The sequence below is a fragment of the Drosophila eugracilis genome, unplaced genomic scaffold (assembly GCF_018153835.1).
Source record: "Drosophila eugracilis isolate 14026-0451.02 unplaced genomic scaffold, ASM1815383v1 contig_513, whole genome shotgun sequence".
NCBI classification, from domain to species: domain Eukaryota; kingdom Metazoa; phylum Arthropoda; class Insecta; order Diptera; family Drosophilidae; genus Drosophila; species Drosophila eugracilis.
In genome coordinates, this window is record NW_024573387.1 from 533,029 (window position 1) to 549,459 (window position 16,431).

At 41.5% G+C, this 16,431-nt stretch overlaps 1 protein-coding gene across 8 annotated transcripts in view; it reads left to right on the top strand.

The window, feature by feature from the left end:
- LOC108114807 (tyrosine-protein phosphatase Lar) overlaps positions 1 to 16,431 on the top strand; it is a 103,143-nt gene that overhangs the window by 62,571 nt on the left and 24,141 nt on the right. For all 8 annotated transcript variants that reach the window (XM_017225921.2, XM_041819270.1, XM_017225922.2 and 5 more), the window contains one exon: positions 8,459 to 8,638. In XM_017225921.2, the coding sequence (XP_017081410.2) occupies positions 8,459 to 8,638 (180 nt within the window). The remainder of the gene's footprint in view (positions 1 to 8,458; positions 8,639 to 16,431) is intronic.

Genomic DNA, 16,431 nt, shown 5'->3' on the forward strand with positions numbered 1-16,431 from the left:
GTAACATGCAGCTTCCTCTTTGGCCAGCCACCGAGGTCATTAGGGCATCCACATTTGGTTGGCCAGTAAAGCCGCGATTCATTCTGGGTTCCCTGTGTTTTTGGTATTTATTTGTTAACTGGTTTAATGACGTCTCTGTGTGCACCGCCCGTTGCTCATAAAATGCTTGCCACGCACTTTAAGCCGCAATTGTTATTCCCTGCGTTTGTTTGTTTGTACGTTTGCTGTGCACACGGACATGTTACGACGTTCATATCTGTTTGGGTGTCCGTAAATCATAGCCTTTTGGCTTCAGCCGTTAAACTGGGCAGTATTAACTGCTGGCCGGATGCGTGAATGGCCAGGCATCCTTTTGGCCCCATTCCACCAGTCTCACCATTGCCTGTCTGCCCTCTCCTTCCCCTTCACCGGCAACATTTGGCAGCAGCTGCGTTTCAATAAGCACATAATTGAATTCTGATCATAAATTTGCATTATGGCCAGTGAGCTTCCCTGGGTTTCTGGCGGCTTTCAGCTTTGGTTTTGGTTTTTCGCTTGATTTTTATTTTTACCACCTGCAAGCGAAGGCACCAGGATCGGTTTTTCGGGGTAACCAGGTGGGCTTATGTTATAATTTTACCCAAAACGCACATTTGCCAATTGGCCAGGGGCTGTCGGAGGGGTAGCAGAGGGTAGGCCTCACCAGATAGTCGTAAAAACAGGCTGCATGTAAATATTTGAGGAATGGCCACTAAATGAGATGAAAATACAAAATGTAAAAGGAGGGGGGAGGGAAGCTTTAGGCAGTTTCCAAAAATTCCTGAATTTTAGGGATTTTTCGGGTTTTGTTGTTTCTAATTGAAAACTAATAAACTGCAAATTATGAAACATAATCAAGCAGTGCGTTTCTATTTATAAATATTATTTTTGCTCTCTCAAGTCGATAAATAAACTTTAAAAACTAATTAAAGCCACTTCAGAGCTGACCTCGCCGACTCATGTTATATGGAGTGGCTGTCATAGTTGGCCCCGATATGCAGTCAATTACAAATGATATGCAAAATATTTATTTACATTCTGGCCACATCTGCTGTGTTCTCAATAAACACAATCTCTTCGGCAATCCACTTGAGGTTTGCAGGGAATTTTTGCTTAAGTTCTCTAATTGCTGATGTTGTGGTGGGGGAGGGGGCACAGGAGGGTATCCATTGGGGACCCTTGTCGTAGATTGAGCATTGATTGTTTTCAATACCGCACAACAAATGCGCCTGTCAAAAATTAATCACTTACACTTAGTACACAAGCGCACAAGCTACGCCATTCCACAACGTCTGTCTATGTACTATATACGTGTATATGGTATAGGTATAGCATATATAGACTTATAGACAATGCCTGCTACACGCATTTATAATTGAATTTGGCTTTTGTTTTTGCTTTGTCTGTGTGTCTGAGTGTCTGGGTGTGCGTCTGTCCAAGTTGGCATGTTGTCGGCAATCGATGGATCGTCCTGGCAACTGGCAGGCGCCTGAAAGCACGCAATTTATTTTCATTCCTCTAATAGACTTATTTAGACAGTAGGTGGCTGCGTGTGTGTCTGTGTGTGTGCGAATCGTGATAAATTATTTGTAATTTATTAATTTATTTATTAATTTCGCTGTCTCCTTTATGGCTATTTGTTTGTGCTGCCTGCTGGCGGCATTTCTTTTCATGTTTACAAGGCTAAAACGCCGCGTGATCTATGACTAGCAAGTGGCTCGAATTCGCCTCTATTCATTGGCATAAAAACCTACCCTATAAAGAGAGAGAGAGAGAAAAGAGAGCACTTGAAGTTTACTGAAATGGAAAACGATTTTCGCTTCTGTCTCTCCTTTACGGCATCCTTTTAAACTGATTGTATTGCTTTTGGTATACTAATTTCCCCACTGCTCCCCCCCAACTCCCCCAGAAATCAAACTTTAACTGTCAAATCATTAGTAAAGACTATCAAGGAATGCCAGGAGGTGAGGTGTTTATGTGTCTCGGCTGTCTAAATATAACAGCTTTTCTTGGTTCTCGCTTTTTTATTGCATACCAGTTGGCGTTTAATGGTCAACACGCATGCAAGCGAGAAGCGTCTTGGTGTCGTTTCGGTTGTCAACTTCTGTTGACAATACAAATGGATTTTCAATGATTTATTATCGCATTAAAACGCATTAGAAATGGCCAGAAGGGTGGTACGAGGACAAGCAAGTGCAGGAGTCCTTTGGTGTTTGGGTTTGCTGAAGAAAATCTGCTGGGTCCGCATACCTTCCAGGCATTCGTCCTCCTTTATCCTTTCTTTTTTTTTCGTTGCCATCTCATCGCAATCGTTTCTTTTTCGTTTTTTTCGCCTTGCAGTCTCACTGCGCATTCTGTGGAAATGCATAAAAATGAGCCATAAGTTTAAAAATTTATAAAATGCGCCAGCCAGCCCATAACTGGCGAAGAGAAGACCAGAGAAGACCAGGAACAGCATCAGTAGGAGCAGGAGCAGTAGCAGGAGCTGGGGAAGTTGTAATAGTAACTGGACGGCAGGCGGGGCTGCATTATCAAACGTCTAGTACAAGAAAAATTAAATTAAATTGCGAAATGCAGAACGAAAGAGAGAGTACCATTCGAGACGACAGAGACGGCAGACGTATGTTAAAATAGACTTCGACAGTCATGGCCTGGACAGAGAAATTGAAACTCTAGCTCACTTCAATCCACTTCTCTCTCCAGCTCACTATCTCATCATTGTGCACTGAGAGAAAAAAGGATGTTTGCAAGGAAATAGAGACTTTCGAAAGCCAGTTAACAGACTGGTTTGTCTCAGTTTAAGATGTCCTAGCTCAGAAGAGCATCCCATTTCCAAGAACATCTTTAAGTATGAACTCGCCTTTCGTCTCAGTGTTAGTCATCTTAGAAGCTCAGTCGTTTTGGCCATCTGCAGGGGCCGAAGGATAGCAAGGACAGAAGCACCTAGCTCCGAGTGCAACATCGTAATGCAAACTTAATAAGATGTACGCTGTGCATGTCGTCTGTCAGTGGATACACATGCAGCCATCAGACGGAACTGACAGTTAGACAAACAGACAACCCATCCAAGTCCGTCAGTTTGTCAGACGAAGAGGACATTTCGCATCTCGCATCTCGCATCCTTTTTCCATCTTGCCATCTGAATGGACACTCGAGGGCAAGACTATCGACAAATGGTTGGAAGCATTTTACAATTTTCATATCCATTATTCCCATATATCCGTAATCAGTAAACATTTTAAGTTCTTAAACTAAAGCGCAGTTGGTATTTATTCTGTAGGCCATTCAAATCGTTTTATGGTAAAATCCCGATTAGGGTTTAAACTGCTTTAAATAGTTCTTAGCAACTATTTATCATTTAAATTTTAAAGCAATTTGCTTACTTGCATTGCTGGCATACAGATATCGAGGATTATAATTAAACGAGCTTGTTAGCCGCCCAAATTGAACTCATCTCATTGCTATATGCCTGACTGCTGTCTGCCATCAGTTCGTCAACTTGGCTCAGCTCCTTGGGCTGGTCCTTCGGTCGATGCTATTATCTATTAACTGCCATCATGGCTGCCAGCTACAAGGACCCTCGAAGACGCCGCTGAGCCTCGAAACCGAAGAGCTCATCCGCATCAACTTCTCGGGCGTGACTGCATCTGAGCCTTTATGAGTGGGCCTAGGAACGACAGCAATTAGGGAAACGTCGGCCTCTTCATTACGCTGATCAATGGGTCTTCTTGATGCCACTTATAGGCAAGTCCATGCAGTTGGTCACCCAACCCAGACCATCCACATGCGATTCCCAGGAACAGGAAGTGTTGACTGGCCACAAATTTGTCGACTTCTTGGGCATGAAACTTCCTCTTGTTGCTCTGGGTTCCCCCGCCCTTTTTTTCTTTGCCTTTCTAAGAAGCCGCCGGCACTTGCGGCTTTATTGTTGGCATTGTCTAACATCTTTAGCCAGTTGTCTTTTTTTTTTGCTTTCTTGGTTCCGGCCTGCCACTAAAAAACGGTTATTTACTCTGCCAGAGGCTCTTCAGCTTTAGCTCGTCTTGTCGCACACTTTTCACTTCCCATTTCCCGGGATCCTTTGGGCTTTCACTGGGTTCCCCATTCTAGCCCCCTTGGGTGGCTGTCTGGCTGTGTGTGGATAGAGTGTGTCGTCTACTTAACACAATAAACACTCAATTTTCGAGCATGTTTTGTTTGGGATTCTGCCTTAACTATAGCTGGAAACTTTGCTTAGGAGCCCGCAACTGTTTGCTCTCAGTCGATGGGGAACTTTCTGGTTTTGGCTTTGGATTCCCAACTCCGGCCTATAAATATATATATATATAGTATATAGTATATCCCCAAGATTGTCAATTGTGGAGAACTGTGTGGCTGGAGACGGTTTCCCCCTCGGTTTTGATTTGTTTTCAATTGCTTGGCTACTCAGAAGGAGAAAAGTTTGCCGAGAATAATCCGAAATAAGTTGACACCAAGTTTGATTTGCTTTATATTGCTTGATTTAGCTTTTGTCTTTTCTTGTTCATTGCATTTTTCAGGGGGAGGGGTGTATTAAGAAAATAATTAGCTTTTCTTAAAGTCAGAAAATGTTTCTCAAAGATACAAATATTGTTATATTTGTGAAGAAAGAAAACTCTTTAAGACCTTTCAACAGTTTAGATTTTCAGCTTTGAAATCTAAAAGCAGACCAAAGATATTTGTTAGCCATAGAACAAACTTTATTTTCCTACAATTTAATCATATTTTCAACTCTTTTTGCCATGTCAGTTCACACTTTGTGCCGCTCAAACTGGGGTCTAAATTTTCCGGATCTGCTGCTTCTGCTGCTGCTGCTGACCAATGGAAAATGGTATTTTAACTTGCCCCGAGCATAGTGGCCCCAGAAATCCTTGGACAGACGACCCGACGAGGACGACGGGTCGTAACATTTCTTATCAATCTTAAAAATGCATGAATAATTAAAATATGCAAATTTATGCTTTGTGGCAAGTTGTCGTTGTTGTGTGCCGCTGTGTGGCGGTGACTTTAAAGCCAGAAAGTGGAGTTTGCTTTAAGCATTTGCCAATGCCCAGCAACACCTTCTTTTGACTGACATTCATTCAGCGTGCCTCTTTCTTCCCCCCTGTAAACAACATGTTTTCCATCTCTTTGACCAGAGACAAAAGATAAAAAAAGAGAAGAGAAAATCAACATGGATCCATGGCGTGAAAATATGCCTTTTCAAATGGACTCGATAAGGAAAAACCCTGAGATTTCGTATACTGACGGTTTCCATTCATCCTCGCGGGGGTCAGGGCACCTGAAAAAGCAGACAAGATGCAAATAAAGCCCTTTTGTGCAGGCTAATGATGTTTATCGTTTCCAAGGCAGTTACAGACACTTTTAACATATGAAAGGAACCACCCCATGGGCGTGTGAGGTCCTTTTTTCTTGCTTCTTATTAGCTAATTCATTAAAGACCTGTCGCCGAGATCATCAACAAAGGTGTGCCGTCTAGTCGGACTTTTGTTCTTGATCCCCTAACTTCAACATTATTCAAACATTTAGCCTTGTACATTTTCACATTTTCACACACTCTGACGACAGCAGCTTAATTGAAATGCATGAAAATGTCACACGATTTCGACAGACTGCTTTTGGCTTTTTAATAAATCCCCCAAACCCTTCTCTGCCTTCATCACATTTCGGACACGCACTAACGCCTAGTGTTACCAACCATCCATGCGTTCTATATTTCTACTTTTTTCAGCCAGAGAGAGAGAGAGAGAGGGATACGCATCCGATGGCAGGACGAACATTTTTGGCCTCTGTTCAGTCCTCTCTAATGCTGTAAATTAAGTGTTGGCCAGCTTTTCCATCCCCATTTTTGGCCAATATTTCCGTTCACACATGGCAGCAGTAGTTTCAGCCAGCCGTTTCTGTGTGTTAAGTGTGAACTTTTGTTGTTTCGAGGATATTTTCAGGGGGCAGCACTTGTCGTCAGTTGAGAGGACCAGAACAGGCTGTGCAATTTTTGTCACATAATGAAAGGTTTTCAAAGTGTTATGCAGCGGGCGGGAAGGTCCCATGACATTGCATTATAGCCTGTCAATAGCAGCAGGGCTGTCTTTAGTGATTTTGTTTAGGGTGCTAATCAGATGGAAAGCCTTTTTGGGGTAACTTACTAACTTTAAATACAGAGATATGAAAATAAGTACTTTATGGCGGGAATATATACAGAAGGGATCCAATTTTGACCGAGTCTGAAAGACTTTTCAATGATTTTTCATAGGCAAACTTTTGGTATTCATCTGCCCAGCAATTGACAAAACTAAACCATTTCAAAGAGGCTTTATCCCTTCTATTTTCAGCTTTTCCTTCCACTCTTAGTCACAGTTTAGTTGCTATTTGCACTCATGCATATTTACTCTTCGAAAAGAATGCACTTTCGTACATTGTTTAATAGAAATGTTAAAGTTTTATTTGTTAATTTTGGCCCAGTTTCATTATTTTCCATGTGCTCTCCTCTTTCGTTTTTGGCCTGGGTGTGAATGTGTTTGTTTCGTTATGCATTTGCGAGGAAGTGACACTGCAATAATAAATAAAGCAACGGGACAAACGGCGGAAAAGCGAACGGAAGGGGTGTTGTGAAAATGACTGAAAATGGCAACAGACAATATGGGATAAAGGGCTGAAAGGAGAGAGGACATCAGGACATTGGGACACGATGTGTGGATGTGGATGCGGATTCGGATGATGATGATGATGACGGCAACGTCAAATGTCAACATCAATGCTGCTGTTGTTTATCCTTTTTTTGTTTCTTTTTCCTTCTTTCTGTTGCCACTGTAGTTTTGCATTTTATGCCTTTGTGCAAAGCATATACATATTCACAGGCAACCGCATTTTTTGTCTCTGTGTTAAAATTTTAATTTCACGCTGAAAAACACAGAACACAAACGCACACAGCACAGAGTTCAGCAGCCAGGATGCCAGCAGAAGGCGCAAAAGCTCCTAGCAACTAAGTGAGAGGCAAGACATTTGCCCAGATTATTCCGGGTAAGGGCAGGGAGGCAGGACCAAGGGCTGCGGCAGTTAACAGAGAGGAGGACAGGCCAAAAGCAAAAACAAGCGACTGCAACTAACTTCTGTGTGCCCGTTTATTGTGGATTTTGTCGCTGTTAAATGTTTCAGTAAATGCCAAAAAAGCTGGCTTAGAAGAGTCAAGAAGGGTTAAAACAACGGGAATATACCCTAGGCGGGAAAATAGAACCAAACTTTCTTGTCTTATCGTCCACTTTCGACTTAAGAATTGAGATTAAATATCTTATTAAACATAATATTTTGGATATCGTTAACAGGGATCTTTATTGGAGACTCTAACTTACTTTCAAGCTGAAAATGAAGGGTTCTTGGTAAACAGTAATTAAGAAAACTGGTTTGCTGTTACGTTAATAATCGACTCATCGATCTTTTAATCTCAGTTACCTATGATAGCAATCTTATAAAGGATACCTAACCCTATATAAACTCCTGCAAAAAGAGTATCAGATCCGCCAGCAACAGCCGGCAGATGGAATGCAATGGCAGCTGCTGCCGGCGACTCGACGGCTATGGCAGCTGGAATCATCCGCATCCGCTTGCTTCTCATCTGCATCTGCATCCGAATTCACATCCGAATCCGCATCCGCACACCCTGAACCTCATCCCCCTTCTTCGTGCTCCGTTTTTGCCAATTGCCATGGCCGCCGACGGATTTAATTGGAAAATGTAAATGAGCTTTGTTCATTTGAAAGATGCAGTTGGGAGAGCAGATGACAGTCGCAGCCGGGGCCACTTGACAGCCACCGCGAGAGTTTTCTTTAAGCTTGTCGCTGAGAGCGAACAAAAAAGCAGGGAAATAAAATAAAAAACGGGGAAGGGAAAGGGAAAATGGGTGGGGTGGGGGGAAACTGAAATTCCCTTAAAGCTGGCAAGCGTTGCAACAAAGGAAATGTCAACCGGGGGTTGGGGTAAATGCTGACCTCACACACACAAATACTTATATGCATACTGCGTGTTCGCGGGTGTGTGGGTATAGGTATGGGTATGAGTGTGGGTGTGCGGGAATCCCATTGTTTGACTTACAAAATGGCGTAGAAAGCGCCAACAAAAGCAACTGACGACGCAGCCAAGCTTTCACACACAAAATACAACAACAAAAAGTAGAAAACGGCAACTTCCGTATATATAAAAGAGTCATGTAAAACAATACTTTGCGTATGTGTGTGTGTGTGTGTGACGCCATATTGTTTGTCCAAAACTCCTAGGCGTCCTGCTGCCATGCCCTGCCCTCGCAATTCCTGCTCCTCAAAACTGGCATATGAACATTTTGCGCTCGTTGCTGTTGTTTTTTTCTCCACATTTCGCAACATAATAATTTTTAACCCTTTTGTTATTCGCGACTTTCTCTTCGTTGCAGGCGATAAAACACCCGCAGGCTTTCCGGTTATAACCCAGGGTCCAGGCACTCGCGTCATTGAAGTGGGTCACATGGTCCTCATGACATGCAAAGCCATCGGCAATCCGACGCCAAACATTTACTGGATTAAGAATCAGACAAAGGTTGATATGAGCAATCCCCGTTACTCGCTTAAAGATGGTAAGTACAGCTCAGTGAGTTGGATATGTACTGCAGTTGCTTTAATTTAAGTTTACTTAATAAATGTTGTCAAATAAAATTCTTTCACTTAAGTTAGCTATTGAGTTCTTTAACAAGCATCAATGAATTAGGGGATTTTAAATGATTATACAAAATATTAGCATTGCACTCTTGAAACCTGATAGGGTCAAATAACCAATTAGTTATTGACTTATTGATATAGTTAGACAATTATTTTAACCTCCATCCATATTAAGTTACATTATGTCCGCCCATTCATTTATTAAAATTCTAGATACACAGACTTTTGCCTTTTACCTTTTCTTTCTAAGCAGGTTCCGACTCCTTTATTTTCTTTAGACGCAGCTGGTTTTTGTCCTTACGCTCATTTGAATTTCTTAGGACTTTACTTACGCTTCGACGCACTTTGTGTCGCAAGTTTTTGGGCGCTTAGTTAACGTTTGACTTTTGTCAGGTAGCAGCCTTACACTCTTACCTGAGCAAAGTTTGTCCGCTTTTAAAAAGGAGGGCCGAGGCAAAGGCAAAGGCAAAGGATGAGAAAGACCTTTTTGCCAGCTTTCAGAAACTTTCCGAATGTCAACAAAATGTCAGCGCAGGTCCTTTAATCAGGCGTCAGCAGCATTTGGAGCATTGGATAATTATATGTTCAATGTCAGGTCGCATCGTTAGCCCGGCGATCTGCTCGGTGTGTCACATCAAACGGCGGGGCAAAACTAACACAAAAGCTGCCATCTGCAGAGGCCAGAGCCTCTGGTCATTAGAGGCACACAAATATTGACATTAATATTGACATTAATATGCATTAAAGAGTGCCTTTTAAAACGACATCAATAATGGTCACGTTGACAAGCGAACTGCGAAAGGGAGGGAGGTGGACAATGGGCCTCCTGTGGAAAATTGAGAAGGGTGAGAGCTTGATGGGCATTATTTCAATTGCCAGGACGCGGTGATCGGCCAAATGTTTTCCAGCAGGACATCCAAGCGAACCACCAACTCCACCACCTAGCCGAGCCTTAACAATGGGAACGTGTTGGGCATGGCAAGAAAAACAGGAACGTTAACAGAAACATTATGCCATGTCCTGGACGGCTCCGGCTCCGTGTGATCCAACCTCCTCCTGTGGCGCCGCAATGCTAATGAAATGGTCGCTTACGCGTAATGACAGCCTGCCAAACAATTGACTGGCCTCCATTGAAAGTCCTCCGCCGTGCAGCGACTGACTTTCAAATGCCCTGAGATTATCTAGGCTTCCCTTTTTTATGGTACATTCTGTTTGAAGGACATGTTGAAAGAGATTATCTGTGATGGCGATAGGAAAAGGTCCAAACACCTTATGTTTATGTTATTTATGTTAGGGGACTAAACACCAAGCTAAAAAATACCTTAAAAAACCTTTTAAATTTGTAAGGAAGATATTTTTTTAAGGGATAAAGTTATCCACATTTAAAAGGTAATAAATAAAAGAAACTAACTTTCCCCTTGACGAAGTTCTTTCTATAAAAATACAGCAACTTTCCTGTAATGATTTCCATCACTAACTATTCAAGACAAGTAGATTGCTTTAGGTTTTCCTCCCCCTGACTCCACAACTTGCAACCATTTCAAATGCTAACCAAACCAAACTATCCATCGCCTTTTGTTGGCCTACAGCGATGCAAATTAAAAACTGTTACATGTATTTCCCCAAGGTGAAATTATTTTTACCGCTTCAACGATGAGACTTCATGCAAACATAGTAGTAGTCCGAAGCTTATTTGTTGGATTCTGGTATTTTCCATTTTTTTTTGCCCGCTTTTCACGGATGTGGAGGTCGACTAATTTAGCGCAACACGAACCAAAGTGGCCGTGTTGGCTGGTGGATGGAGCAGAAGATGGAGAAGGTTTTTGCGGGTTAAATTAGTTTTACGTGGGCCGAGTTACTTGTTTTTTTTGGTTGTTGCTGCCTCACGAAAAGGCGGGGAATGGTTAGGAGAAAGGAGGAAGGAGGAGCAGAAGATCCGACCGGACTGGCACCATCTTTGCCGCGTTAAACGAAACGTAAAAGTATTTCCGCCAGCTAAATATCCTTTTGGGTGCCCTAAACGTCCAGTTCCCTTCCACTTGGCATACCTTACGCCCCCTCCTCCCCCCACCTCTGCGCCTTAAAGCGCGCTTTAAATTTATGAAAATAATAATATTTCGCCCGAGGTGAGGTTTCGTTCGGATGGGTTTTTTGCTTTAGCTCTATTGTAGAAAGTTCCGAGATCCGAGTCCCTTTCGTCCTGCGTCCTGGCATTCTCTGCATTCCCAATGACGACAAACCGAGTGGCGAGAATATATTTCGCATAATAAGTTATGCAAGTCATGTGCCGTTTTATTCAATTAGCACTTTATGGTCCTTTATTGTACACCCTCTCAGCTCCTTACTCCCTACTCCTTACTCCTTACCCTCAATAGCCCGGGCATTTTCCCCTGAGCGCGTTGATTTTTCGGTTATACGGCCGCCGCCTGCTAATTAGAGCCTGCAGGGACACGCATTGTGGGCGGAGCTGGTCCTCTTTCTGGGGGGTACGTGAGTTATCAAATGAAAAGTAACTCAGCGGCAGTCGTACTTCATTTTGTTCGCGCCATAATTAAATTAGAACTTTATTATTTTAATAAAAACGTCTCGAGAGCCCGAAGGACCTTATGGTGTTCCCTTACCCCCCTTTCCTTTGTCTCGAACACCCAATCGCCTTGCTGGATATATTAATGTGATTATTATACACTCCTCTTTACTATTAGTCCTCGGGCTTGGTACAAATTTAACTGGAAAATACAAAAGGGAAGAGTCGTTAGATCGTAGGAAAATGTTTAGAGCTCAAAGAGGTAGAAAAATCTATAAAATTCCTTCGAATTTGATTCTAAAATCATATAAAATCTTCTTTAAATATTTATGAATCGCTATATTAAAGCGTAAGTTTTACCTCTTCATATAGTTTTTTACCCAAAAAAAATGTACTCAGCTGATTTATTTCGTTCCTTGGGACTTCAACATTTTCCACTTCAGCGTATGGCAAAGGCAAATGACAGCGGTCGCACTTCAGTGCACAAATACATTTATAAATAATTTATTTAAAATTACTCCGTGGAATGGCACCGCTCATACTCTTTGGCAGTTTGGTAGTTAATATAGTCCTGCGAAGCGAAATGGATCAAAGGGGTAGGCCCCTTCTCTCCAATAGAACGAGGCGGGCCAACGACCAGCGACAATATTATTGAGTATTATACCTTTATTTTTATTTCGCCAAATAGTCCCTCTGGGCTTTTGTTCAATAAAAAGCATAACGAAAGGAATAAAAAGAAACCTTTGCCGTAGTGACCACGGTTTTTCACTGTTTTCCTTACGGTTTTCCTTTCGTTTTTGAAAAGGTTCTGCCGCAGCGTCTGGGGAAATTACATTCTCAGGGTGGAAATTCTCAATTGGCAAAAAAAAAAAAAAGGATCGGAAAGGAGTAGCAGAAAAATGTTGGGCTCTTTGAAATATCATAATTTGGCTTTTAAGCAAAAGAGGCTTATCAGAAATTGGTTTCGCCAGAGCCAATTGTCTTAATGGGTTGTGCTTTTGTGTGTGTGTGTGTTAGCAGATGAACTCAACTGAATGGAAGTGTCAACGAAGGGTCTTTCAGTGAGCAATTGAGAGGATAATGGGTTCCCTTTGCCTTAGCAGGTGCAGTGGAAAATGGTACTTGACTGAATTTAATACGTGGCTTGGGTATTTCCTTTCAGTTTTAGTAGGAATTCTTAATAATAACTCAGTATGCCTTCAGCAACAAGTCTATTACAATTTCTAATTTCTTAATCTACTAACTTAAGGGCTCCCCTTATTCTCGCTACCTTCCTTAAAGTGAAAAATAAACAGCCAAATGTATAAGGAAAACATGTTAATAAAACTCTAGTTAAAATTAAATACAACTTTCCTCAAGTGGATACTTAAGTTTTAACTAGCTGAATATTGAGTTGGATTGCTAGCCGGATTGCCGGGGGCGTAAAACAACGAATAGAGGCCATATAACTCAGCAGGTTAACCTTTATGTGCAAAACTTAAAAGCAACTCGAGACCAGCTTGACTCGAATATACAAGAGACCGAAAGAGAGCTCAGCTTGCAACATCGTCTTATTTTTTATATGACATTTTTATGCCTTCCTTTGTTCGAAACTTGCACGTGGCAACCGCTTTGCTCTCACTTCAACTTTCCACTTACCCCTAACACCACCCCAACCCACCGCACCCATCCTCCAAAAAAAGGGGGCAACAGCTGCGACGATGATGGCCCCTCGACCTGCGACCTGAGCTCCACAACTCTTTAATTGCTCGGCTCCATCATTACAATCGCCTTGCCACTTGACGTGACCAACCTGTGGGCCAAAGAGAGAAGGAAATGGTTGAGGGTAGAGGGTAGAGGGTAGAGGGAATGGGGTCTGCACGCAATTATTTACTTGAGCCGTAAAACTGTAGTTAAGGCAAGTCAACTTGAAAGCATTTTGGGAAAAGTTTAATGCTTAAATTATGAGCTTCTCCTTGTCACTTGCTCCTCTTGCTCCTCGAAAGAGTTGACAGTCACTTTTGTTGAAAATGAGACAGTAATTGCCAAAATGTGCATGACTAGAACGGCTTTCTCCCAGCGGGGGCATGTCCTGTTCCACTTCCACCTCGTCTGGGATGGAAGGGGTTTGAGTATGGGTACGGGGGGTCAGTTGGGTTTTCTTTTCGGTTTTGACGATAAGTCGTCGTCACTTGCATTACCAAAATTGAAACTTTGCACACTTTTATGTGGATGAACTTGGGGCGGGAAGAGGAAAAAGCCAAGCAGCCAAGCAGCCAACCAACCAGTCGCCCCATAAATGTCACTTTGTAACGACGACGACAACGAGGACTACTTAAATTAAAGCATAATTAAATTAATAATCCCATTTAGGCGTGCAGCCAAGCATTTGAAGCCAAAACTGAAGCTGAAGCCAAAGTCGAACTCGAACCGTAAAGCCTTGGCAACGAAAGTGTGACAGCGTGTGAGAGAGTGTGTGTGTGTTTCGAGCGGAAGTTAGTGAATATGAAAATGACTGCGCTAGCGGAAGTGCAGCTGTGTGGCGTGCCACATGTGCGCCACGTCCGAGCTAACCTGCAAACAATGTCTTGCCACATTTACAGCGGCCGCATAACAAGGTGGACGGATTGGGCGGCCCTTCGGGATGGGATTCCACGGCACTCGATGAGGTTTTTGCTTTTCTTTCCATTGAATTGCAAGGGTTTAGTGAATGGCAACAAACTTTTTTAATCATAATAACATATATCGTTGACTTTTAAGTTTTCCTGAAAATTTAAAATTTCAAAGTATAATTTCCATGGCAAACCCCTTTTCGGTTAAATAACATTTTGCCGTGAAATATTCACCTTCTCAGCGGCTGGACTCTTTTGCTAGCCTGTCCGTTTGTTTATATTTCTTTTTTATGACGCTTGAAAGAATTTTTAATTTTCATAAGAGTGCCACACGCAGGCAGAGAACAGAGACAAGGCCAAAAACACGGCAAATGACTTACATTCGGGACACAGACGAGCGCCCAGATGTATGCTAGCTTAATTTTTATTGCTACAGCCATTCTGCACGCAAAGTGTATGTGTGCTCGAGTGTGTTTGTGTGTGCGGCTTACGTTAATGTTTTTGGCAGAAGGTTGCCAAGAGTTTTAATGAAACTTACCTTCATAAATTTTAATCAACGTTTGCCACAGACGTTGTCTTTTTTGCTTTATATACTTTTACATTATATATATATCATTTTTTAACGCTTTACCTTGACTGAGATATCAGCAGGAGTGAAGTGTAAAAAGTGATTGTTTGGATGGCTGAACTACACACGGCGGCCCAAAAAAGGAAAGTGCTCGATTATTTATAAAAGTTGGAGCATTTAATGGCTGTTTGAATGGTTCAATGGCTCCTAAACAATAGGCCAGACGGGCCCGGGAATCCCGGCTGCACAGGAAGTGCAACAAGCGTAATAAATGTTCAGCCATACAGGCCAAATAGTATGCAATAAATTTCGCAACAATCAACTTTGATGCATGTTGTAGGTGAGCGGCAGTAGTAGCACAAAAAAATGCAAAATAAAAGCACAAAGCGTCCTTTTCAAAACCAAAACAAAACATAAAACGAACGCAACATCCATCCGCCAGTTCCAAATGGCCGCTGCACTAAAAACCGCACTGAAATCTCCCCAGCATACATCACTTTTAGTCGCTTTATTTTTTATTTGGCCCCTTACTCTTGTTGTTGTTGTTGTAGTTGTAGTTGTAGTTGTATCAAATACAAAATGACAACCATAATAAAACGGAAAGGTACATAAAATAGACACAATAAACATGGCTTTAGTGCGAACCAAGCGATTTTGCAACATTTATCGATGTCCAGTAGTTCCTTTTTTTTATCGATATTAGCCAGAAGCGTAGTTAAAAGATATCTTGCGGGGGAAATCGATTAAATCTTTAAAATCTATTGAGATTTACTTTTCCTATCTAAAAGGGGGAGAATAGTTTTCAAATTAAAGAGTTAGCCTTGTTTTTAAGTTAAACAAGCGAGTTCATATTGAATGATTTAATATATTATATCGTAGATATGAACCCTGTTTCGACCCCTCTGATTTAAATACTTTTTACCAAAGTTCAATAACAGAAGTCATTAAAATGATTCACTCAACTGTAGTCGAGTTCACTCTGGAATTTGTTTACTGGCACAGAATATTTATTATTCCTTTTTAAGGGTAAATACATAACTCTTTTTAGAGAGCTACATTATTTAACTTTCAGTTTTAAAAACATATTCCAAAGATAGTACTTAATCATGTTGTGTAGCAGTCAATTAGGAATCATAAATATTTTCCATCATTCGATGCTTTGATGACTGCCCGCAACATTAAGCCCAGCATATATATATTATATTAAAAGAAAATACGATTTTGTAATTTAAGCTTTCCGGTTAAGCCTGATCAATACCGCCTGTATATGCACAAAATGCGGCAATAAATAAATAAACGATAATATTGTATATGAAAAACTCTTGTTTCGCAAATTAATTGTCATATTTCATGCAGATTTTAAATTTGCTTGCCTATATGTACAATCAAACGCACACAGAGACTCTTTAATTTGGGTAGATGTGTGTGTGTGTGTGTGTGTATTGAGGTTGTTGATTAATTGTATGGAAGAGCAAATTGAATATCGAAACTCAACATGATTAATTTTCCACACACACATTCGCAGGACTATGTTATAGTTTTTGGCGTTTAAAACGCTTAGAAATTCACACTCTGTTAACGACCCTCTCATGGTTCATTTAGAATGCTAATCTGATTTCCCGGAAAGTATGAAATAAATTTGCAAAATAAATCATAAACCGAGTAAAACAAATCACTGGGATATAAATGCACGATGTCTCTCAAAATTAGCGTGTGAAATAATAATAGTTATTGGTCAATTAAAATGCGAAACAACATACGTAGTCCTGTCATAACTTAATGGTTTGAACTAGCGCCAAAAACTGCCAATGGCTATCAAATAAATTTTCAGCTGTTGATTTAAAAACCAGTTGGTTTTCCGGGTAGCAAAAACCCCGAAAGTGAAGTGGATTTTGTTTACGTAAATTTCATATTGTCTACTCATCGCTGCCGCGTGGCTCATTGTTTATTAGCCATATAAATATAATGTCAAAGTGAAGGCGGTTGGTTTATGGCTTTCTCCCCCTGCTGGCCCCTCCTCCCCCACCA